The sequence below is a fragment of the Sminthopsis crassicaudata genome, chromosome 6 (genome assembly GCF_048593235.1).
Source record: "Sminthopsis crassicaudata isolate SCR6 chromosome 6, ASM4859323v1, whole genome shotgun sequence".
NCBI classification, from domain to species: domain Eukaryota; kingdom Metazoa; phylum Chordata; class Mammalia; order Dasyuromorphia; family Dasyuridae; genus Sminthopsis; species Sminthopsis crassicaudata.
The window spans coordinates 257,493,740-257,516,777 of record NC_133622.1 but is presented as its reverse complement, the minus strand read 5'-3'; the positions used below and the strand labels follow the sequence as shown (position 1 = coordinate 257,516,777).

Here is a 23,038-nt window from a genome sequence, read left to right as displayed (position 1 = left end):
GCCCGGCGGGGACCAGGGCGCCCAATGCGGGACAACAGGCAGAGGTGAGGGGCGACGGGGGCGGAGCGCGGCGTGCGCGCACATCCACCGTTTCCGTTTTTATTCGGGAGCCGGGTCAGGGGGAAGTACAAAAATAGGATTTGGGGGCGCGCTCCTGGGGAATGGCCCCGCTCATGTCCGCGCTCTGGACAGCAGGTAGGACAGGAAGAAGAAGAGGATGATGAGCCCCACGGACACGCAGAGCAGCAGCCGCCGGTTGTCCCGGCCCGAGCGGCTCAGGCTGGAGAAGCGCTTCACGCTCCCGGTCAGCAGGCTGGTCACGCTGGACAGGTCCGAGTCCTGGGACACAGAGCGGGGTGAGGGGTGGGTGCGGGCGCTCGCCAGCGGCCCGCTCCCCGCTCCCCGCCCCCCGCGCACGCGCGGCCCTCACCATGCCGTCCAGGTAGCGGTTCTGCTCGTCCGCGTCGCGGTCTATGTCCAGGGCCAGCTGGGGGGAGGGGCAGAGCGAGGCTCAGACGGCGCGGCCTTTCCCCCCCTCCCTCCCTCCCTCCGGGGCCGCCCCCTCCCACGCCGCCCTGCGGACACGCACGGCCTTGAGGCGCGTGACCTTGGCCGCTAGCCCGTCCGCCAGACGCCGGTTCTCGCCGTCCAGGAGCGTGTCCGTGTCAGTGTCCACGGCGGCGGCGCCGCCCCCCGGGCCCGGGCCTGCGCGGAGGAGGAAGGGACAGGGTTCGGGAGGGGTCGGGGAGGAGGGAAAGAGGGGGGGCCCTAGGCCCCGCCCCCTCCACCCCCTCCCCCCTGCGCCACCCCTGCCTCACCCCGGGCCCAGCTCGCCATAGTTGCCACCTCCCGGTGCCGCCAGAGCCGGAAGCAGCGCGAGGCGCGTGCGCATTGCGTGATGTGACCGACTGCGCACGCGCTTCAGGAGCCGAGCCTTAGCGTCCCTCCCCTTGGCTTCCGGTCCGCTGTCATTTCTTCCCCCTGCTGGGGAGGGGTGGTTCGCGGCGGGCCGAGGCCGGAGGGAGAGGAAGGGTCGTCCTCCTCCCGACCGCGTTCCTGGTTCGATCCAGGAAACGTGTATCACGCGCCTCCCGCGTGCCAGGCACCGTGCCACGCGCGGGGCCGGGCCTGCCCTCAGGAAGCAAGCCTCTGGGGGGCTAAGAAGGGAGGGCGGGAGAGAGGGGCCGGGAACCCGGAGCCGCGCGCCCCTCCATACGCCCTCATATACCCCCCCAGACACACCCCCCACAGACACACACACACACACACCCCCACAGACACACACACGCACACTACACCCCCACAGACACACGCACACTACACCCCCACTACACCCCCACACACCCCCCACAGACACACACACCCCCCCAGACACACACACCCCCAGACACACCCCCCACAGACACACACACACTACCCCCACAGACACACACACACACACCCCACAGACACACACACTACCCCCCACACACACCCACAGACACACCCCCCACAGACACACACATACTAACCCCCACAGACACACACACTACCCCACACACACACACCCCACAGACACACACACCCCCCCAGACACACCCCCCACAGACACACACACACACTACCCCCACACACACACCCCACACAGACACACACACTACCCCCCACAGACACACACACACACTACCCACACACACACACACTACCCCCCACCCCACCCCGACACCTCCCCACACACACACGACACACACACTACCCCCCCACAGACACACACACTACCCCCACACACACACACTACCCCCCCACAGACACACACCCTACACACATATACACACCCCCCACACACACACACACAACCCCCACAGACACACACACACCCCCCAGACACACCCCCCACAGACACAGACACACCCCCCACACACAGACACACACCCCACAGACACACACACACTACCCCCACACACACCCCCCACACAGACACACACACTACCCCCCCACACACACCCCCCACAGACACACACAGACACACCCCCCACGCACACACATCCGACACAGCCCTCAGCCGCCTCCCCAGGCCCCATTCTCACCTCCCTGACGTCAGTACCTGCCCCCCAGCCTCCCCCACCCCCCCTCGGCTCTTTCGGGCGCATTTTCGGCTCGGTTTACTCGGCAGATCTTGGAGCCGTCTGCCATTCCGGACCTTTGTACAGTTGAGGGAACCCAGGCCGACCGTGCCCTATGGTGCCCCCTAGTGGTTCTACCAGCCCCTAGTCCCTGCCCCCCCCCTCCATTCATCCCCACCCCCACCATTTCTCTCCAGCCTCTGGTCCTGAGCCGCCGAGTCCTGGGGCCCACCCTGTCCTCCTGAGCCCCTCCCCTCTCTCCCTCCCTTCTCCTCCTCCCTCTCTGACCCGAGGAAGTGGGGCGAGCCAGGGAGCCTTCACATGCCCCCCATGACTGGACCCGGCCTGCCCCCCTTCTGCTGCCCTGGGAGAACCGGGGCCTGTGACGCTCACTAGGCGCTAAATAAATGTTTATTGACTATTGAGAGAATGGGTTTCCACGAGATCTTGAAGTCAGGGCTCGCAGGAAGGGGGTGACGCATGACCCTGGGTCCGGCCGCTCTCAGAGGGCGTCCTGTGGGGGAGAGAGTGTTGGGAAGGGAGCAGCCCCTCCTCCTCCTACCCAATGCCTGCTGGGAACCTGGGCCGTGCGGGGGGGGTGGGGGGGGGGGGGGGGGGGGGGGGGGGGGAGGGGCTGCAAGGAGACTTGTTGGTCTGCAGGGAGTCCATGGGGAACAGAGGTGGTTGGTCACTTTGGGGGGGGGAGGGAAGAGACAGACGGACAGACCACGTGGCCCCAGGGAAGGGGCCCCCTAACCCCCCCCCTTCCTGCAGCCCCAGCAGAGGTGGACCTAAGTCCCAAGATCAGCATGTGAGACAAGGGATAAAAGGAGGGTTTCTTATCCGTGGGGGCAGCCAGAAGCAGCAGGGGGCAGGGGTAGGTCCTTAGTCAGTCTGCCCATCTTCCCCCCCAGAAGCACGAGGGGGGTCCAGTGCATCTGCCCCATGTCCCTCCCCCCCAAGCAGCAGGGGGGCAGGGTCATTAGCCGGCCTGCCCCGCCCCCTACCTGGCTGGTCTCTCTCTGCACCAGGTCCTGGATCTCCTTGGTCCAGCCCAGGGCCTTCACCAGCCTCTCCACGCCACCAATAATGTCGCCCAGCTGGGCCACGTCGTTGTGGCGGGGCCGCCAGGCGAAGGGTCCCACCAGCTCGCGGTTGATCAGCACCCGGGGCACGGACCTCCTGGAGGCTTCCGACAGGCTGGCGAAGGGCTCTACCTGCAAGGGTGGCCGAGACTCCTGCTGGACCCTCTCTGGGGGGCTGCTGGGCGGAGCCCTGCCCCCACTCCATGTCACTGGAAGGCCGGGCACTCCCTCCCTCTCAGACACCTCTAGCTGCTGGTGCCCCTGGTTCTGCCCGCCGGGGGACCCCCTTCCCCTCCATTGCTTGGGCCCTCCTCTGGGAGCCTGTGACCTCCCTGACGGGAAAGGGCATCCCCCATCTCCTCAATGCTGCCTCAATGACTTTGTGGACAAACCCCAAACAGGGACGGAGAGTCTCTGCCTTTCTTTGCGCCCCCAGCCTGGCACAATGGAGGTGATGCGTTAATGCTTGTTCCCTGACTGACCACGGCCCCTACCCCTTGGCTGGGCCCCCTCCCGGACGTCCTTTTGGGGCCCCTGTGTTGGGAGAACCACAGGTGGTGCCCCACAACCCCTCCCTGGCCTCCATCAGCCCGGGCAAGCCCGTGCCCAGCCAGTGCCCGCCTCTCCCAGGACGCGCTCCCTCTGCTCTCCCTTTCCTGGTGGCTCCCCCAGAGACGCTAGCCTTCCCTTCCATGCTCAATGCTCCTCTTAGTACTCGTACCCCAAACCGCCCTCAGACACCCCCTCTCTGGCCCTCCCGCCCCTCAGGTCATCCCTCCAGCTTCCAGGGCCTTCCTAGCCTGACCCCGACCCTGCAGCCATTCCCATTAAGTGGCGAGGCCGTGGGCCTTCTCAGGCCCTGACTCCTGGGAGAGCCTGTCCCTGGTGCCTTCGCCCTGTGGCCCTGCTTTGTCTCCCTTGTCACCAGCTTTCTGGCTCTGAGGACAGTCTATCTGAATTATTGGGGGGTCACCATCCCGCCTCCTCTCCCTCTCTGGAGCCGCCCAAGCTTCTTGCGGGAGGAGAGCCCTGCGCCAGAAGGGGGTCCCCCATCCTCCCGGCGCAGCCGCTGTCCTGGGCCCTCAGGCCCCACAGCCAGGCTGGTGCCAGGGCGGCTACTTCGGCTCTTTCTCAATCTTCCCTTCACGTCTCCCAAAGGCCCCTCTTCTCCTAATCACTGACCACAAGCCATGACAAGCCGAAGCGCCGCGGGCATTTCCCTGACACAGCCCGTGATCCCCAACAAAGGCCACTTGGAGAAAGGGCTCAGAGGCCACATCGAGGAGGAGCAGGGATCCCCCCAGAAACGGGCCCCAAACTGCGGGCTGCACTCGCCGGAGTAACACGGGAGAGCGTGCCATCTCCGAAAGGTCACCAAGAAAGGCCACAACAAAAAGAACCCAGCCCGGAATCAGCCCGGAATCAGCCCGGAATCAGCCCGGAATCAGCCCGGAAACCCGAAGTCCAAGCTGATTCCTTGGGGGAGGGGAAACTTTCGATAAACCGCTGCCTAACGTAACAGGCCCAAAGAAAGGAAAACCAAATTGTCCACTATCAAAACAATGAACACACAGAGTTCTCCACGGAAGGAGAGGAGAAAAAGAGAATGACTGGAAGCCATTTTGCCCAGCTGCCTGCAAGCATTCTGGGTAAGCACTGTGCAATTCCAACAAGGCTCTGGGAGCGGCCCTTCTTGGCAAACTCCTTCTCTAATCTCAACGGCTAAGATGGGAAGTAGGAGTGTTACAGAAATAAATGTCTTTTTTAGAAGAACTAGAAACACAGCATTGAAATGGCCAATGTCAGAGTAGGAAATCGAGCAAGCCAATAAGTGTCCAAAGATGAGGGAGAGAAGAACGGGGAGAATCCAGGACAAAGAAGTTTTAAAAGTGAGAAAATACATAATAATCATAACAAATGTGAGTGAAAAGAACCACCACAAAAAAACCCTCAAAGCCCAATGTCAAGTTTGGGTCTGACTGTGACGGACCAAGCAGGATGACGTCAGAGAATCTGGTTAGACTCGCAGGGACCACAGCGAAGGGGGCCCACGTTACAGCACTTTACAAGGATGAACTACTCCCATGGAGACGAGGATCCAAGACAATTCCCAAGGGCGGGACGAGCAACGCCCCCCTCCAGCGCACAGGGGGAGCAGACTTTTTTCCCCTTTATTTTTCTCGCTTTCCCCCCCAAACAAGGCTAATAAGAATGTTTTGCATGACTTCCCACGGTATAATTGATATCATATCGTTTGCCTTCTTAAGAGGAAGGGGGGATGGACTCAAAATTTGTAAAGATGGATGTCAAAAATTTTTCACATATAATTGGACAATTTTTAATGAAATAAATAAATCTATTGGAAGAAAAATTACCTTTTTTAAATGAGTAAGACAGATGGAGATGGAAGGAAGGCAGGATTAGTCCCCAAGAAGTTGTCTAGGAGCCCAAGTTCTTGAGAGATGCACAGGGGAGAAAGAAAAGGGGCGAGAGCCCCACAGATGGGTGGAAGTGGATAATGAGTTTGGCGATCGGAAGGGGAGGGTCGGAGAACTCCATGCATCCACGTCTCATCCTTCCTGGAATCCTCTTTCTGGCCAGGAGCCCATTTCCCAGACTCCTCTAACTCATCCCCCCTTGCTTACCCAAACAGCACCGCAGCCTTCCTCACGCCTCCCCCGGGCCCTCCCCCTGCAGTGCCGGCCCTGGCCACTGCCCCAGACAGAGCGGCGCGCTCCCTCCTCTCAAAGGCCTCTCGGGGACAGATAGAGATACATGTACACCCAGACATCCCGAGCTCAAGGTTGCCCATTCTGTGAGATTCCTCGCCAGGAACAGGTTGTTGAGGGAGGGGCCTCTGCCTTCAACAGGAAGCGGGAAGTCTGAAAGGCACGTGTCACTCAAGGTGGCCGAGGCAATGGGCAGAAACGGAGCTCGGCAGAAACATCTACAGATCTGGGTGATCCCTGAAGCCACGTGGGCAGACGAGATCTTGCGAGGGTCCAGAAAACAGGGCCCCGGATATGGGACAGAACTCTGACTCCATCATGCTGAGTAAGAAGCCTCCGCAAGGGGACTGAGAAGCAGACTGGCGGGTGGGAGGGTAGCCAGCTCTCTGCCCAGGGCGAACAAGAGAAACCTTCCTCCAGATCCACCCCCTCTGGCCAACGATGGCCAGCTGCTGTCCCGCGGTCACGGCGGACCGCGTTCCTGTCAGTCTCCTGGTGACGGGCGCCCCGGGAGGCCCGAACTCCTCCGAGGGCGACCACACTGGGGATTCCTCTCCCCAATCTTTCATCCCTTCTTTTCCACGGACCCCTACTCTAGGGCCTTGCATTTGATACAAATTGTACAGAGTGCAAGTGTTCTCCCCCCTCATCCAGGAGCCCCGCTCCTGAATCCCCATTACCCCGAGGGCTCCAGACCTCCAGAGAGGTCCCAATGATGATGAGCAGATCTGCCATGGGGAAGTCCACCATATGCAGGAAGAACCTCTGTGGGAGCTGCTCCCCAAAGAAGATGATGTCAGGCTTGATGACCCCCGTGCAGACGGGGCAGCGGGGCACCCTGTCTGCCATCACATCCACCTGAAAGAAAACTCAGCAAGAGTCAGCGTGGCCGGACCCGGCGTCGGAAGCGCCCAGGGCCTGCCGCGAGGCTGAGCCGGTCAGTCGGGGAGGCTGCTCGTGGATCGTCGCTCACGAGGAGCCCGCTTCGCTCGGTGACCACGGTCTCCCAGACTGTGCCCCCCAAGGGTCCTGTCCCTTCCCCACCAGCCCCAGACTGAGAGAAACCCCCTCCCCGGGGAGCCCCTCTGGGAGAGGCAGTCGTGACAAGCCCGCCTTGGGGCCAGCAGGGCAGACGAGAAGCTTAAAGGTTGACGAGAGGCGCCGTGGGAACGTCCGTCCTGGGGTCGGCCCGGGGCAAGAGGGAAGGGAGCGGTCACGGCGACGATCTCCGGGCGACTGGGAAGGGGCACGGGTTCGGAAGCCGGCAGGTGCCGAGATGATCCCGAACTCCCCCGTGACTTTCCTGATTTGTTTCCATGCTCTGGGGGGACATCTTGGCTGCAGTCTCCCTCTCCCCGCCAGCACCGGATCCCCTGCTGTGGCTGTAGCTCCTGGCCCACGGCCCTCCCAGCCCAGCTACAGCAGCTCATCCTGAGTCCCCTCTGGTCGCGTGGGCTCAAGGCTGCCCCTGGCTCAGGCTCCCTCCGAAGGAATGCCCAGCACCCAGCGCCGTCTTCGCCCCTCTGCTTTAGCCCCGACCCTCAAAGCCCTGAAGTCACTCACCCGAAATTCCTCCCCGGGGAATGACTGCCGGCAGATGGTGCAGGTGGCCGAGGCGAAGGTGCCGTGGGCTTCCACCAGCTTGGCGGCAGGGATGCCGGCCGCTGCAATCCAAACACAAAGAGGAGGGGCGGGGAGGCTGCGCCCACGCAAAGCCCAGGGCCGCCGCAGCCTCCTCGGGCTCTGGCTTCGTTGGCCAGAGGGGCCGCGTCACACCAGATGGAGGAACGTGGAGGGAGCGCTCGGTGTCCTCAAGGGACTGACGTGGGCAACCCAGAGGAGGAATGAGACCGGCAGCAAAAGGTAGAGGGAATCCGGCCGCTCCCCACGGTCATTCCCCGTAAAGTAAGCAAAGAGGGGGCGCCCAAGGGCCTGGAAGAAGAGGGGGTGCCAGCCCGGGCAGTGAGTTGGGGACCATCCATGGGAACAGAAGCGCAGAGCCACAGGCATGACAAGGGGCGCCGTTCCCTCTTGCAGATGTGACCCGTGGAGATTCTGAGGGACTTGGGGAAAGCTCCATTTTGGTTACATCCAAGACGGAAGGAGGAAGAGGAAGCAGGGCAGCAGGCCGGGACAGAATGGACGAGAGAGGGTGGAGCAGACTGGCCCAGAGGAGCCCCCGCCGCCTCTAGAACCTCCAGGCAGAGAGTCCAGAAGGCAAATGGGGAGGAAGGAGACACCGCTGTGGAGTTGGGACAGTTGCAAGTGGGGCAAGGAAGGAAGGGGCGGCTACAGGAGCAATGGAGAAGGGGGGGAATGGAGGACTTTGCTGGGGGAGCTGAGCAGACTGGAGGGTCCCCGACTTCCCTCACAGGATCTCCAGGCCCAGAGCTGTCTTCGCTGGTGATTTCACCGACGGTTGGTCCAAGTCCCAAAGGCTGTCTGGGGAGATTTCCATTTTTCCCAGCATCCCTGGCTCCTGGAGTTTCCCCCCTCCCTGCTCCCATTAACCACTCACTCTTCCAGCTGTTCAGCCACACACAGAAAGCCAACATCATCTCGGGAAAACAAACGAGGGAATGAAGGAGCCGGCTGGTGGCCCGGCGAGGGACACGGAAGAGGGCCGGGGGGGCCGGCCGGCCTTCGGGCTCACCTCTCTCCAGCCCGTCGATGTTCTGCGTGTAGAGCCGCAGCAGCAGCCCCTTGTCGTGCAGCAGGCGCAGGAAGTAATGGGCCAGGTTGGGCCTGTAGTTGCCAGGGTAGAGCTCCTTGGCCAGAGCGAAGAAGGGCTTGGGGTTGTGGAAGAAGTAGTCCAGTTCAAATATGGCTTCTGGGTAGGGAAGGTCGTACTGCTCCAGATTGCTGTAGAGGCCGCTCCCTGGAGACCTGAGGAGGGAAGGCACCTCAGGCTCCCAGAGCCCGCCGTCACCAGGGAAGGAGCGAAGGCCGGAGAGCCCAAGGGCCTTACCTGAAGTCCGGGATGCCGCTGGGGGTGCTGATCCCGGCGCCCACCATGACCACCACTCTCTGGCAGGCTTTGGTCTGAATCAGCTCGGCGATGTCCTGTAAGGACAGCTTCTCTCCGCCGTGGCTGCCGCCGGCTCCACTGCCCCCAAAAGCGCCCGAGAAAAGGCAGTTCTGCTTCTTCCCCAGGAAGCTGGGGGCCACAAAGCAAGGAGAGCTGCACTCACGCGCCCCCAACTCCAAGAGAGGCCGGCCCTCGCCTGGCCCTCCCTGGGCTGCACATGCGGAAGAACCTCCTCGGAGGGCGGTTGGGTAACCATGGCATTCCAGCCCCCTCCTTTGAGGCTGCCTCGGGCCTGTGCACCCCCGGTAAGCCCAGTGTCTGGCAGGTAACCAATGTGCTCATCAACCAGCCCCCACACCCCAACTAAGGACATTCTAAAAGAACAAGAAAGCCCCCCCCCCCGCCCCGTACAGAGCTGCAGAACCCAGGGAAACAAATTCCCCACCTTGGCCGTATATAAAATGTGTGTATCTTTGGGCCTTTAGGTTCACCTGTCAGAAGAGCAAGCTATGTCAACTTCTGAGGGGGGGGGGGAAGGAGGGACTCACGATTTATCGTTACCTTGATCAAGTCTAACATCTTTCAAAACTGCTTCCATGATGCTGTCATTACATAAATTATTCTCCCACTCGACTCACTTCATTTTACCTCAGCTTATAATAAGCTTTGCCATCTCTTTCATCATTTCTTACAATGATCACATCCACGTGCACAATCTGTATAGCCTTTCCACAACGGGACAACATTAGCTTAGCGTCCCGTTTGGGGTAACTATGAGAAGAGCCGCTGTGCTTGTGTAACATGCGTCCTTTCCCTCAATTCTTTGGGTACAGGACTACGAGTGGTATAGCTAGGAGAATATGCATGAATATTTTGGTGATTTTTGTCCCATACTTAAAAATTGCTTTCCAAGATGGCTGGGCCACTTCACAGCTCTGCCAGCAGGGCAAGGGCAGTTTCTTCCAGCCCCTCCAGCTTGGATCACTTCCATCATCCTTGCTGCTTTACTTTGCCTTTTTTAATTATTAATTTTTCCACACAGTGTTGATAACTTAAGATTTCTTCCTTCCTGTTCATATCATTTGATCATTTATCTACTGAGAAATGCCTTAGTTTTATCAAATTTTAATCATTTCCTTATATAGCAAGGATGTGAGATTTTTATGAGACAAAGTTGCTAAAAAAATCCCCCCCCCCCCATTTATGTTTTCTTTCTGATTTTCACATTAGATTTACTTAGGCAAAAACTTTTTAATTCAATATGATCAAGTAACCATTTCATTTTGTGTGCTCTTTTGTATGATTAGTAATATCCACAGATCTGAAAGGAAATTCTTCCTTGCTCTAATTTGTCTATAATATAGCCAATTGACCTTTCACATGGAAGTCATGTATCCACTTGGAACTTATTTTCGCATACGGTGCGAGCTGTTGGTTTAACTGTAATTTCTGCCACTGCTATCACATTTTTGCAGAGTCTTTGGTCAAATAGTGAGTCTCTCTTGCAGTAACTGGAGTCTTGGGATTCATCAAACACTAAGCTGCTGTTTCTAATCTGTATGTTGTATACCAACTGACCTCTTAAAGGTCATTTTAACAATCATTGCTTTGTAGTACAATTTAAGGCCTGTTCCTTCCCATTTTTTCCACTATTACCTTTGAGATTCTTTATCATTGATTCCTCTCTACGATTTATTGCTGTTGTCCTACCTCCATAAAGTATTCTTTTGGCAATCCGATTGGTGTTGAAGTTAACTAATTCAAGTAGCATTTTCATATTTATAATATTTGTTCAACCTACCTATAAGCAAATAAATTTCCCTCCAATTGTTTGTTTTTCTGAGGCTGGGGTTAAGTGACTTGCCCAGGGTCACACAGCTAGGAAGTGTTAAGTGTCTGAGACCAGATTTGAACTCGGGTCCTCCTGAATTCAGGGCTGGTTCTCTATACACTGTGGCCCCTAGCTGCCCCCTCCAATTGTTTAATGTTGCTTTTACTTCCACAAAATGTTTTATAGTTGAATTTATATATAGCTCCGGGTTGAATCTTGAGAGAGATACCTTCAACTAACTTATGCCTTCTACAATTGTTTTGAATGGAATGTCTCTTTGTAACTCTTCTTGTTGGGTTTGATTGTTTATATACAGAAATAATGAGGATTTTATGGATTTAATTTATATCCTGAATTTTTGCTAAAGTTATTGCTTCAATTCCTTTTTTTCTGAAAGCATCCCCTTCATCATTTCTTATACTACAAATGGTACTACATCAAATCATATTCTGCAACTTTTAAATTCATTCTTCATTTGGCAAGCATCCCACATTTGAATTCATCCTTGACTCAACAGGGCTCTTTAAGAATATTATCATATCTTGGGGGAAGGTATAACTATTTCTTCTCTGTCAAAGTTTATTCCTTCAGTTTCTTTTTCTTGCCTTACTGATAAGGTTAGAATCAGATAGTATAGTGTTTACTAAATGTTAAATAGTAATAATGATAATGGATGTTCTTGATTTATCCCTGATCTTATTGGAAAGGCCTCTAACTTTTCTACATTACATATATTTGCTCTTAGATCTAGATAAATATTATTAACCATGTTAAGGAAAGGTCCACTTCTTATGACTTCCAGTTTTTAATAGAAATGTGGTTAGGACTTTGTCAAAAGCCTTTTCAGCATCTATTGATAAATGATTTTATTATTAATGGTTTATTATACTTAAACTCTTCCTTGTGTTGAGTCAACACTGAATAAATCCAACCTGATCATGGTACATAATTTTTTATGCTATCATAGCCTAATTGCTAATATTTTGTTTCAAATGTTTGCATCAATGTTCGTTAGGGATACTGGTCTGTTATTGGTTTGCTTTCATCTCTCCTTGGTTTAGATATTAACACCATATAGGTATGAGAACAAAGTGTTAAATAGATGTATAGAAAAACTGTACATACACACAACATATATCCATATATACCTCTTTGTTTCTAATGGTAGCCATCATGGGAAGGTGGGAGAGAGAGAAAAAGGAAAATAAAGAAATTTACAGAATATGTATATTTGGAAGGAAAACCCAGCTGTACATGGTAGTTTTGTGTGCAATCTTTTTTATTGTATTGTGTTAAGGAAATTCTTGTTTTGTTCTGTGAATTTAAAAACAAAATAAACTCTTAAAAAGATATTGGAGGAGTACCTTCTTTTCTTATTATTGCAAAGTTTTGTAGTACCAGATTTAACTGTTCCTTTAATGTTTGATAGGATGTACTCATAGATCCATTTGGTCCTAGAGTTTTTTATTGGGAGTTCATGTGTGTTCAATTTGTTTTCTGACATTAAGTTATTTAAAATCTCTGTCTTCTTTTGCTAATGTAATTAAATATTCAGTTGCTGTTATTTTTTCATTTCTAATATGAACAATTTGGTTTCCCTTCTTTAAAAAAAATCATACTGGTATATTTTGTTATTTATTTTAAACAGCCAACTGATTGGTTTTGGCAATTCAATGGTCTTTTGCTTTCGAGTTTGTTATACTTTTATTGATTTTCATAATCTGTTTCTTATGAAAAGATGTTTTATTTATTCATTTTTTAAAAATTGCATGCTCAACTGACTTGTTCTTATTGATGAAAGTAACAAACAAATCTTCCCCTTAGAATTGCATTAGCTATATCCCCTGAGTGGTGTTATTTCATCATTGCAATTTTCTTGAATGAAAATTTTCCATAATTTTTGATACGTTAATTTTTTCAAATTATGTTATTTAGCCTCCAATGATGTTTTCTTCCTTTAAGAGATCCTTACTGAATTCAATTTCTAACTGTTATTTTGATTTAAAAATTTTTAGTATTTCCATTCAATTTTAATGGTGTCTACATTGACCCCCTTTATTTAAAATCATGACTGCTACCCCAACTTTTCAAAATCCAACTAAAGTAACACAGAATTTGATTCTTATCATACCTCTATGTAAATTTTGTATTCCAAGGGTGTTTCTTAATTAATGTCTGTTGTCTCCTCCATGGGGGAGGGAGCTGTTTTTGCCTTTTGCCTGTGTAGAATACGACCTTAACCAATGCTTTTTACGTGGCTTCTTGCTCTTTCTTACATGGGGCACTTTTCCAATGCTTGCAGAAGCACATGCCATCCAAGCTCATGACTCGAATATATTCTTTTATTACCTCAAGGCTCCTCAAGAGGCCTAATTCTGATGTTGTCCCTGGTTCCTCAACTGCTAGGGCAGCTTGTTCATCTTTTGTACAGAGCTGTTCCCCACCTCCGCCCCCAAGAATCTAGAATCAGTCAGAAGCTTTGGGAGCTAGGGGGCACCTGGGAGAATCTGGGGGGGTCAGTAAGCAGTGAGAGGGTCCCACACTGTCAGAACTGGGTTTTATCAGCTGCTTCTAAGAACTGCTCAGCAGCTGCCACACGAGCTGGGCATTTCCTAGGGTGTCCGCCAGCTATCACTGAGTCACAAACGCGACAAAGGCGTTTTCTCCTGGTGCTGGGCTCTGATGTTCTGAGGACCCCCAAGGCCTTCCCTCAGAGGACCCTGAGCCAAGATGGAGGCTCACAGGCATTCTCCCCTAAATAACCATGTCTTGGAGCGGCAGCGGTAATGAAAGACACTGCTGGAGCCATGGAGGCAGCTAAAACAGGAAGGTGCCCCTCCACAGGGCCCTCTGCTGGCACTGGGTACAGCTGGCATTCCCTGGCAACCCTAGGGCCAAGAGAAGCACGGGCACTCACAGCTACACGGGAGCAAGGGCCCTTCCTGGGTAAAGACCAGAGCACAGACAAAGGGAGCAGGGATAGAACCTTTCCTTCGATCACAGCACCTTCTAAAAACTGAAAATTCACATGACACCCCCGCCCCCAACCAGTGTGAAAGCAGCAGCACAAAAAAGCTTGGAAAGGACTTCCCTACCCCCAACTTGAACACAAAATTCAAGAAATAGGCTGGAAAAACGAGCAAACAGCAAAAAAAAGCTATTAGAATGGAGAAGAAAACCAAGGCATAAACACAGAAGATGACAACAATGTGAAAATAGCTACAACACAAAGAAAAATACTAACTGGATCCAAGCCCAACAAGAATTCCTAGAAGAGTTCAAGAAAATGATAAAAACTGGAGGGGGGGAATTGGGAAAAGAAATGAAAGTGATACAAAAAGATTATGAAAAGATAACTAACATCTTGGTAAATGAGGTACAAAAAATGCTAAAGAAAATAACATGTTTTTAAAAAAACGCAAAATTGGCCTAATGAAAAAAGAAGCACAAAATTTCAATGAAGAAAAAAATATCTCAAATAGCAGAACAGGTCAAATGGAAAAGGAAGTACAAAATCTCATTGAGGAAAAGAATTCCTTAAAAATTACAACTGTGCAAGTGGAAGCTAATGACTCCATGAGAGAAACGATAAAAGTGAAAAGAATAAAAAATGAAAGAAACTGTGAAATATCTCACTGAAAATAGCACTGACTTAAAAAAACAGAGGGAAGGGACATAAGAATTATTGGACTACCTGAAAACCATGATTAAACAAAGTATAGACATCATATTTCAAGAAATCATACAGGAAAACTGTCCTAATAAATAAGATCCAGAAAGTAAAATAGAAATCGAAAAAAATCTACCGATCACCTCCTGAGATGACAAAAAGAAATCTCCAGGAATATTATAGGCAAATTCCAGAATTACCAGGTCAAGGCCCAAATATTGCTAATAGCTGGGGGGGGGGGGGGGGGAGGAATTCAAATACCCTGGGTCAGGATCACGCAAGATTTAATAGCTCCCACTTTAAAGCAGAGGACAAAGAAATTAGGATTACAACTAAGAATCATCTAGTCAGCAAAACTGAATATAATCCTTCAAGTGAAAAAAACGAGTATTTAATGAAACAGAGAACTTCCAAATATTCCTGATGAAAAGATCAGAACCGAATGGAAAATTTGACACTGAAATTGAAGAGAAACATAAAAAAGAAAATAAACATGAACAAGTAATCGGGGCTCCACAGAGGTAAAATGTTGACGGTCCTGTATGGAAAGATAACGCACATAACTCCTCAGAACTTTATTGTTAGGGCAGTAAAAAGACTTTACATACATAAAAGGCACAGGTATGAGTCAATTATGCTGGAATGTCCGCAAAAAAATGAAGGGAGGAAAAACAGAAATGCCCTGGGAGAAAGGAAAACGGAGAGGAAGAACTGGGACATTTTCTCACATAAAAGAGAAGCGCAAAGAGGGTTTTACAACAGAGGGAGAAGGGGGTGGGGGATAAGCAATGCTGGAACCCAGCACCAGAATTGGTTCAGAGGGAAGGACATATACACGTACTCAGCTGTGGACGGAAGCGTGAACTCAGGGGAACAGAAGGAAGAAAGAAGGGAGAAAGAGATGATAAAAGGGAGGGTGGATTAAAGGAGACAATGGTTAGAGCAAAGTAGAAAGGATAAAAAAATGGAGCAGGATAAACAAAGAAAATAGGATGGAGGCAAGTGCGTGGTTAGGAATCACAATTATAAAAATGAATGTAACCGTGTAACATCTAACTCGTATTGGTCAACTTGTCATGGGGGGAGGGGGTGGGGGAGGGGGGGAAACTGCAACAAAAGCAATTGCCAATGCTGTAAAATTATCCATGCCTAGGTCTGGTAAATAAAAAGCTATAAAATAAATAAAAATGGATGTACAAGCTCACCCAAAAAACAAAAGAGAGAAAGCGGGATTAAAAACCCAAATCCAGCAACGCGGTCACAGGAATCATCTGAACCAGAAAGAGACCCGAGAATTAAAATAAAGGGCTCGAACTTCGGCCGAATTTAAAAGGGCAGGAGCAGCAGAGGTGATCTCGGCAGAGAAACGGTCCTCTGGAAAGGAACAGTCGGGAACGGGGCCTCGGAAAGGGCTCCACAGAGCATGACGTAATAGCAAAGGGCTGACAGGAGTCTCTGGCACAAGCCTGCGCAGTTAGAACTGAGCCAGCCTTTTAACAGGAGTCCTTTCCCAAGGGTTCTCCAAAGAAATCAAGCGGTCTGCAATCACTTTAAAAATCCTCTCCACCCCTAGGGATTAGATCCCAGCAAACTCAAGCAGCTCTAAGCTGCCCCCTTAAGTCACAACAGGTGTAAACCTAGAGGGAATGAACGCTGAAGGGAACGTGCACCATTGGGAGAGTGAACTCTGCAGCACCCTGGAGAGCAAAGCTCCGCCCAAATCCAGGGTCTGCTTCCGGGAAGGGGGAGGGGAGGGAAGGGGGAGGGGGAGGGGAGGGGAGGGAGGGAGGGGGAGGGGAAGGGGGAAGGGGGGGGAGAGAAGGGGGAAGGGAAGGGGTTAGGGGGAGGGGGAGGGGAAGGGGTTAGGGGGAGGGGGAGGGGAAGGGGGAAAGAGGGAAGGGGGAGGGGGAGGGGGAGGGGGAAGGAGAAAAGGGAAGAGGGAGGAGAAGGGGAAGGGAAAAGGGAAGGGGGAAAGGGGGAAGGAGGGAAGGGGGGAAAGGGGAAGGGGGGAAAGAGGGAAGGGGGGAAAGGGGGAAGGAGAAAAGGGAAGAGGGAGGAGAAGGGGAAGGGAAAAGGGAAGGGGGAGGGGGAAGGGGAAGGGAAGGGGGGAAAGGAGAAAGGGAAGGGGGAGGGGCTCCGGTGCAAAAATGTTGTAGCAGCTTTTCGATGGTGGCAAAGAAGTAGAAGGTGACGGGCCGCCGGCGGGAGATGGCGACGAGGTGTGGACTATAACTGCGAAGCAATAGTCTCGCCACAATGACAAGGGGGGAACTTCAGGAAAACACCGCGACACCTATGGGAACTGACGAAACGAGACCCCCGGGCGACGTCGTCACCGCGGCCCAGCGAGAAGGCGGCTCCTCTGGCCAATGGCTCAGGCGACTAAAGGGCTCGGGATTAGAAACGAGTTTTCCGCTTCCAGATAAAGCGCGAGCGCTCCGGGGGCTTTCGGGGGAAGGCCCGATCTCACCGGGGGGCGCCGTTCCGTGCTGCGGGCGCGCCAGGAAGCCAGAGGCCCGTGCCCCGCTCCTCCCGGATTATCAAGGCCGGCGGGAGCTCGCAAGCGCCAGAGAGCGGAGGCCCGGGCGCACTTCCGGGCGCGGGGAGCCTGACGGGAGACCCCGGCTTCAGAGAACTCCCAGGAGCAGGAACAGGGCGGCCCAGCCCGCGCGGAGTCTGGGGTTAAGCGCCATAAGCGGCGAGGTTTCCCCCAATAAGTGGAGGCGGCCCGAGGGGCTGCAGGGCAGGGCCGCCAGCAGGGAGGCTCTGAAGCTGACCCACCGCTGGGGGGGGCTGGGAGCGGCCTGGCTCCCCCACCGCTCAGCGCCCGGCAGCACTAGTCAATACTGACCGGACCGGACCGGACGGTGGGCCCGAGGCTAGGTCTGACAGCGCTCGGCAGTACTAGTCAATACTGACCGGACCGGACCGGACCAGACCCGACGGTGGGCCCGAGGCTAGGTCCGACCGACCCAACGTCACGGTTCCCGGCGTTCTGGCCCGGGTTACTGAGCGCCCCTGTATTTTTTAAAGCCGCCGCGTCCCCGACAGTGACTTTTCAATAACCTGGGGAAGGGCTTTATCCCTCATGACTTCTCCTGATAGTCTAAGAATTTTCCAAAAGAACGTTCTCGTGGCTTCTAGCGGCGGACTGGGTGACTGACTGACCCGGGACTAAAAAGGTCACCCCGCTTTCTCAGTGGCTTCGGCAGCTCCCGCCCTTCGGCCGCTTCTTTTTAGGGGGCGCTTTGTGGGTGGGCGCGGTCTGGGCGTCTCCTAATTATGTGAAAGGACACTGAATGTTACTGTCACAAGGAGCGCGGCTGGTCTCTGGGGACCCTCGGGACCCCGGGGAGAACAGGCCTCTCTTTCGCGCTCTTTGTGCCCGAGTCTCCCCCGCTGGCAGGACTCAGTCTGAGCCTCTACAAACGGGGGGGGGGGGGGGGGGGAGGGGGGGACGCGCGCTCCCGGCCTGGCCCGGAGTTAGCGGGATCAGTGTCGGGCTCTGGCGAAGGCTTTTCTGCGTCTGCTGCGGTGACCGGGGGCGAGGCCGGTAATCGGCTCATTATGTCCGCTGCTCGCGGGACACATTGGGGTGCGAGCGCCGAGCCCGGGGTCCCAGCGGCCCCGTAACCGCTCGCCAGGCCGGAGGAGCCCCCCAAGCCTGCTCCGCCCCACTTCCCGGCCCGCAGGGCCCCCGGGGAGACCACCTACTTTGGCTGCCGAGGGCCGTTCCCGGCGGCCCCCCTCGGACTCTTCTCGGGCACCAGCTGCCCCCAGCCGGAGACGCTGCTGCTCGGTCTGCGGGGAACTCGGGGACTCGGCCGGACGCCCGGCCAGAGGCGCCCGCAGCCTGTGGAAACAAGGGCGAGGGCCCGCGGTTACCCCTCGGGCCTGAGACTCCCAGGGCGGGGATGGCGTGGACGGGCAGGAGGGGCGGCCAGCCCCCCCCCCCACACCCGCTGGGGGGGAGGGGTAGACCGAGCTTTCCCTCTCTTCCAATGACTCCTCCTCCTCATCCCAGGGGGAAGGGCTGGGGGGGGAGGGAGGGGGAAGAAAACGTCCCCAGGGCGTTAGGAGAGGGACCGGGTGAGCCTCCTCCAGCCCCTCGGGACCGGGTCGCGGGCGGGGAGGGGGGGCGGGGCCCCCCTCTGCAGGGTGGGAACTGCTTTGACGCTCAGACCAGAGCCTGGCATGCAGTGGGCGCTTAATGAATGCTCGGCACCCCAAAGCCCCCACGAAGCGGAGGCTGAGACGAGAGGAAAGAGGCGGCGGGAAGGCGAGGGGAGATCCTGGAGCAGAGCCCACTTCCCACACTGCTCCACCCCGAAACGGGCTCCTGGACCCAGAGGCCACTCTTCGCCCTCGCCTCGGGTCCAGCCTCGGGGGCGTGCACGCACACGCACACGCGCACGTCGAACGCTCACCGCGCACTGCCGTGGGCTTTCCACGGGCGAGCCCCAGCGCCGCGCCCAGGGCGGTCCAGGCGGCCCGGCCCGGCCCCATGACCCCGAAGCTCGGGTGGAGAAAGGAGGAAGCCGGCGGCACTCCCGGCCTGTTTCGCGCGGCGCCGGAGCCGGAAGTAGGCCAATACGCGTGCGGGTTCCCCGCCGGAAGTGAGCGTGCGTGAACCGGAAGTGAGTGTGCGTTTCCGTCCACCGGACTGTCAGCACCGCTCGCCTCCCCGTAAGCCCCGCGCGTTCCCCGCGCACTCCCCTCCCCCTCCCGCGTCCATCCCGGAGCCGCCGCCATGAAGGATGTGCCGGGCTTCCTGCAGCAGAGCCAGAGCGCCGGTCCCGGCCAGGCCGCCGTGTGGCACCGCCTCGAGGAGCTCTACACCAAGAAGTACGGGACGCGGGAGGCGTGGGGGGGGGGCCTCCTGGCGGCCCGATCTGCCCCCCGCCCCTCGGGTCCTCCCCCTCCCCCCCTCGGCTGGGGCCGCTCCGCACCCGGGGGGAGGGGCGCGCTGAAGATCCCCTTGTCCCCCAGGTTATGGCACCAGCTGACGCTCCAGATCCTGGACTTCGTGCAGGATCCCTGCTTCGCTCAGGGGGACGGGCTCATCAAGGTGAGTGGCGGGCTCCGGGGGCTTTCCGGGCCGAGGGCTGCTCTGCGGCCTCTCCTGCCCCTCCCCCTCCCGCGGCATGGGGAGGGCTTTCCCCTGTTTACAGACAAAGTTTTTGTTCCCCTTGCATTTATTTTGTTCTTGCTAAAGCTTTTTTTTTATTATTATAACTTTTTTGGCAGCAAACACGCCCCTCCACCCCCACCCCCACCCCCGCAGCAGCCCCAGTCTGGAGAGGGTCTCTCTTGGGCCCGGGAGGAGAAACAGAACCGGGCCGAAGCAGGCCGCGGCTCCAGCCCCCCCTCCCCTTGGTCCCTCAGCAGGGACCCCCCCCCCCCCCAGCCAGGCGCTGCCTCGGCCCAGACTCCCCTGGCCTCTGACCCCGGCCGCGGGGCGGAGCCGGTGACGTCATCCCACCCTCCCCGCCTGGGGCCTCCCTCCCCTCTGGTCTCCTGCTGCCTTTGGGGCCGTTTTGGTTTTTCATGGCTCCCAAGCTGTGGAGCGGCCCCCCTTAAGGGGGAGCAGGAAGTGAGAGTCCGGCCGGGGCGGCCCTTCCGGGGTCAGAGGAGCCCGTGGGGGGGCTGGGGGGTCCGCGCCCGGCCGGCGGCACTAACGCGCCCTCTCTCTGCCCCGCAGCTTTACGAAAACTTCATCAGCGAGTTCGAGCACAGGTAAGGCGCCCTCCTGTTGTTGTGGCCCCTGCGCCCGGCCTGCAGGCGTGACCGGTGCTCTTGCCTTTCAGGGTGAATCCTCTGTCCTTGGTGGAAATCATCCTCCACGTGGTCAGGCAGATGACAGGTGAGGCGGGCGGGGCGGGGCCGCGGCCCCCCGAGACCCCCCTGACCGTCCTCTATTTCCTCCAGATCCCAACGTTGCCCTGACGTTTCTGGAAAAGACTCGCGAAAAGGTAGCCGACTTCCCCCTGGCTTCCCCCTGGCTTCCCCCTCGCGGAGGGCTCCGCGCCCCAGGCCGGCGCCGCTGGGCCCCAGCCCTCACCGCGCTCTCCTTTCTCAGGTGAAAAGCAGCGACGAGGCGGTGATCCTGTGCAAGACCGCCATAGGGGCCCTGAAACTGAACATCGGAGACCTGCAGGTGACCAAGGTGAGGACGGGCCCGCCCCCTGACCCGGAGGACTGGCAGGGACTTAGCACCGCCTCCTGGGGGGGCAACACCCGGACCAGATAGATGGGGGGAGGGGGGCGGGGAGCCCCCTCAGAGCCCCGCCCCTGTGCAGGAAACCATCGAAGATGTGGAAGAGATGCTGAACAACCTCCCGGGCGTGACCTCGGTGCACAGCCGCTTCTACGACCTCTCCAGCAAGTACTACCAGACCATCGGCAACCACGCGTCCTACTACAAGGACGCCCTGCGCTTCCTGGGCTGCATCGACGTCAAAGACCTGCCAGGTACTCGGGCGGCTCCCGGCCCTGTGGGCCAGCCTCCTTGTGTCAGGGGGCCCCCGGGCGGGCCCTGGGAAGGGCGGCCCGGCGGGGAGCGGCAGAAGCCCACCCGAGCCGGCACGGGGGCTTTCCACGGTTACTCCGCGCGTGCCCCCTGCCCGGTGCGGCGGGCTGACCGGGGCCTCCTCTCCTCCCAGTGTCCGAGCAGCAGGAGAGAGCTTTCACCCTGGGCCTGGCCGGGCTGCTCGGGGAAGGCGTCTACAACTTTGGGGAGCTGGTGAGTTGGCTCTGGGGAGTTGGGCAGCCGGGCTGGGGCGCCGCGGAGGGCCGTGGCCGAGCCCCCCCAGCCGACGCCGTCTCTGCTCTGCCTGCAGCTCATGCACCCCGTGCTGGACTCTCTGAGGAACACAGACCGCCAGTGGCTGATCGACACGCTCTACGCCTTCAACAGCGGCAACGTCGAGAGGTTCCAGACCTTGAAGCCCGCCTGGGGCCAGCAGGTGAGGGGGGGCGAGTGGACCCCAACCAAACTCTGATCGGAACCCCACAAACTCCCCCAGCCTCCAGATTCTCGCCGCCTTTCTCTGGGGTGGGCCGGGGTGGGGGGGGATGGGGGGAGACCCCTCGTCTGCCTCTTCCCCCTACAGCCGGACCTGGCCGCCAACGAGGCCCTGCTCCTGCAGAAGATCCAGCTGCTGTGCCTCATGGAGGTGAGTGCGGGGTCCCCCCGGGGCTGGCGGGCCGGAGCGATAGCCACAGGGGGTCATCCCCGGCTCGGCCTTTCAGATGACCTTCACACGCCCGGCCAACCACCGGCAGCTGACCTTTGAGGAGATTGCCCAGAGCTCCAAGGTGAAGGTGAACGAGGTGAGCTCCTTCCCTGGGGGCCCTGGGGCTGCCCCACCCCCACCCCGCACCTCACTCTGACCCGCCCTTGGCCGTGCCCGCGTAGGTGGAGCTGCTGGTGATGAAGGCCCTCTCCGTGGGACTGGTGAAGGGCAGCATCGACGAGGTGGACAAGCGCGTGCACATGACCTGGGTGCAGCCTCGGGTGCTGGATCTGCAGCAGGTACCATCGCCCACCAGCCGCGGGCCCCGGGGAGGCGGGGAGCCTCCTGGGAGTCAGCCTTCTGCTCCAAGGGGACGGGAGAGGGGGGGCAGGAGGGCAGGGGGAGGACCAGGAGAAGGACGAGGGGGGGCTGGGGGTCGGGTTCGGGGCCCCTGGTGAGGGTGGCTGCCCCTTGCGTGCTCCCAGATCAAGGGCATGAAGGACCGCCTGGAGTTCTGGTGCACGGACGTGAAGAGCATGGAGATGCTGGTGGAGCACCAGGCCCACGACATCCTGACCTAGGCCCTGGGCGGCTTCTCGAGGGGCTCCGGGCCCCCGCAGCGCGCCAGGGAAAGGCCGGGCCGCGGCCTGAGGTGGGGCGCTCACTGCGGGGGCGGGCTGCTTCAGCCCCCGCCTCTCCCGACCCAGAGGCAGGTGCCCTGGGCCCTCGGTCGCCCCTTACACTCCCCCCCTCCCCCCACGGGTGCCCCCTGCTGTACAGCTCTGTTTGATAAAGTATGGAATAAACTTCTTGGACCTCCTCCTGGGCCTGGCTCTGAGCAAGGGGGGCTGGCTGGGGGCAGAGCGGGCCGGAAGAAGCACAGAGGAGGCTTCGTCAGAGACCTTTAATGGACTCGGGCTCGGGGTCTCCTGGGGCAGCCGGGGTCCCACCTTGGCTCCTCTCCCAAAAGACCCAGAAAGGTGAAAAAGATGGTCACTATGGCGGCAGCCTGCTCCTGTGACGGGGGAGCACCGTGGGGAGAAGATGGGGCATTGATTAGGCACCGGTTGTGTGCCAAGCCGGACAAATTCCTCACAGCCCCTTGAGGCGATCCTTGTGTTGGGGAAACCTCCGGCCCTCCTACTTGGGAGTCACCGTTGCATCCGCTGGCCTCTCTCCCCTTAGGCCCGGACCCTGTGACCTTAAGAGCAGAGGACCAGAAGCTGATAAGGGGGCCCCCCGGGGGAGGGGGACGTGGGCAGACCCGGACAGTGGGACCTGGTCCCCTCCCTGGGCCGCCCGGCACTATGGGGGTGGTTCAGAGTTCGGGCTCAGCGCTCTCTGGGTTCCTCGTGATC

At 56.9% G+C, this 23,038-nt stretch overlaps 3 protein-coding genes across 6 annotated transcripts; 1 reads left to right on the top strand and 2 right to left on the bottom strand.

Annotated features, from left to right (window-relative positions):
• Positions 1–45: 45 nt before the first annotated feature.
• On the bottom strand, positions 46–1,003 carry BET1L (Bet1 golgi vesicular membrane trafficking protein like). Its single transcript, XM_074275321.1, has 4 exons — positions 819–1,003; positions 590–705; positions 431–487; positions 46–339 (listed from the first exon to the last, which is right to left on the bottom strand). Exons 1-4 carry the CDS (start codon positions 835–837, stop codon positions 172–174), a joined length of 360 nt encoding a protein of 119 aa, XP_074131422.1. The 5' UTR covers positions 838–1,003; the 3' UTR covers positions 46–171.
• Positions 1,004–2,409: 1,406 nt separating this feature from the next.
• SIRT3 (sirtuin 3) lies at positions 2,410–19,028 on the bottom strand. 4 transcript variants are annotated; one of them, XM_074273090.1, is made up of 8 exons: positions 18,873–19,028; positions 18,160–18,298; positions 8,885–9,073; positions 8,570–8,802; positions 7,480–7,580; positions 6,597–6,774; positions 3,110–3,319; positions 2,411–2,616 (listed from the first exon to the last, which is right to left on the bottom strand). In XM_074273090.1, the coding sequence occupies exons 1-8, from the start codon at positions 18,949–18,951 to the stop codon at positions 2,495–2,497; spliced, it is 1,251 nt and encodes a 416-aa protein (XP_074129191.1). In that variant the 5' UTR covers positions 18,952–19,028; the 3' UTR covers positions 2,411–2,494. The 4 variants fall into 4 exon arrangements, with proteins under 4 accessions (XP_074129194.1, XP_074129191.1, XP_074129192.1 ...); XM_074273091.1 differs by having other exon boundaries at positions 2,496–2,616; positions 6,613–6,774; positions 18,873–19,027; XM_074273093.1 differs by lacking the exons at positions 18,160–18,298; positions 18,873–19,028 and adding an exon at positions 15,651–16,135 and having other exon boundaries at positions 2,410–2,616.
• Positions 19,027–22,500, top strand: PSMD13 (proteasome 26S subunit, non-ATPase 13). The gene is made up of 13 exons (XM_074273094.1): positions 19,027–19,290; positions 19,435–19,513; positions 20,147–20,181; positions 20,253–20,308; positions 20,374–20,417; positions 20,525–20,611; positions 20,745–20,916; positions 21,108–21,187; positions 21,285–21,410; positions 21,558–21,620; positions 21,697–21,777; positions 21,863–21,979; positions 22,166–22,500. The coding sequence occupies exons 1-13, from the start codon at positions 19,196–19,198 to the stop codon at positions 22,259–22,261; spliced, it is 1,131 nt and encodes a 376-aa protein (XP_074129195.1). The 5' UTR covers positions 19,027–19,195; the 3' UTR covers positions 22,262–22,500.
• The last annotated feature ends 538 nt before the right edge of the window (positions 22,501–23,038 follow it).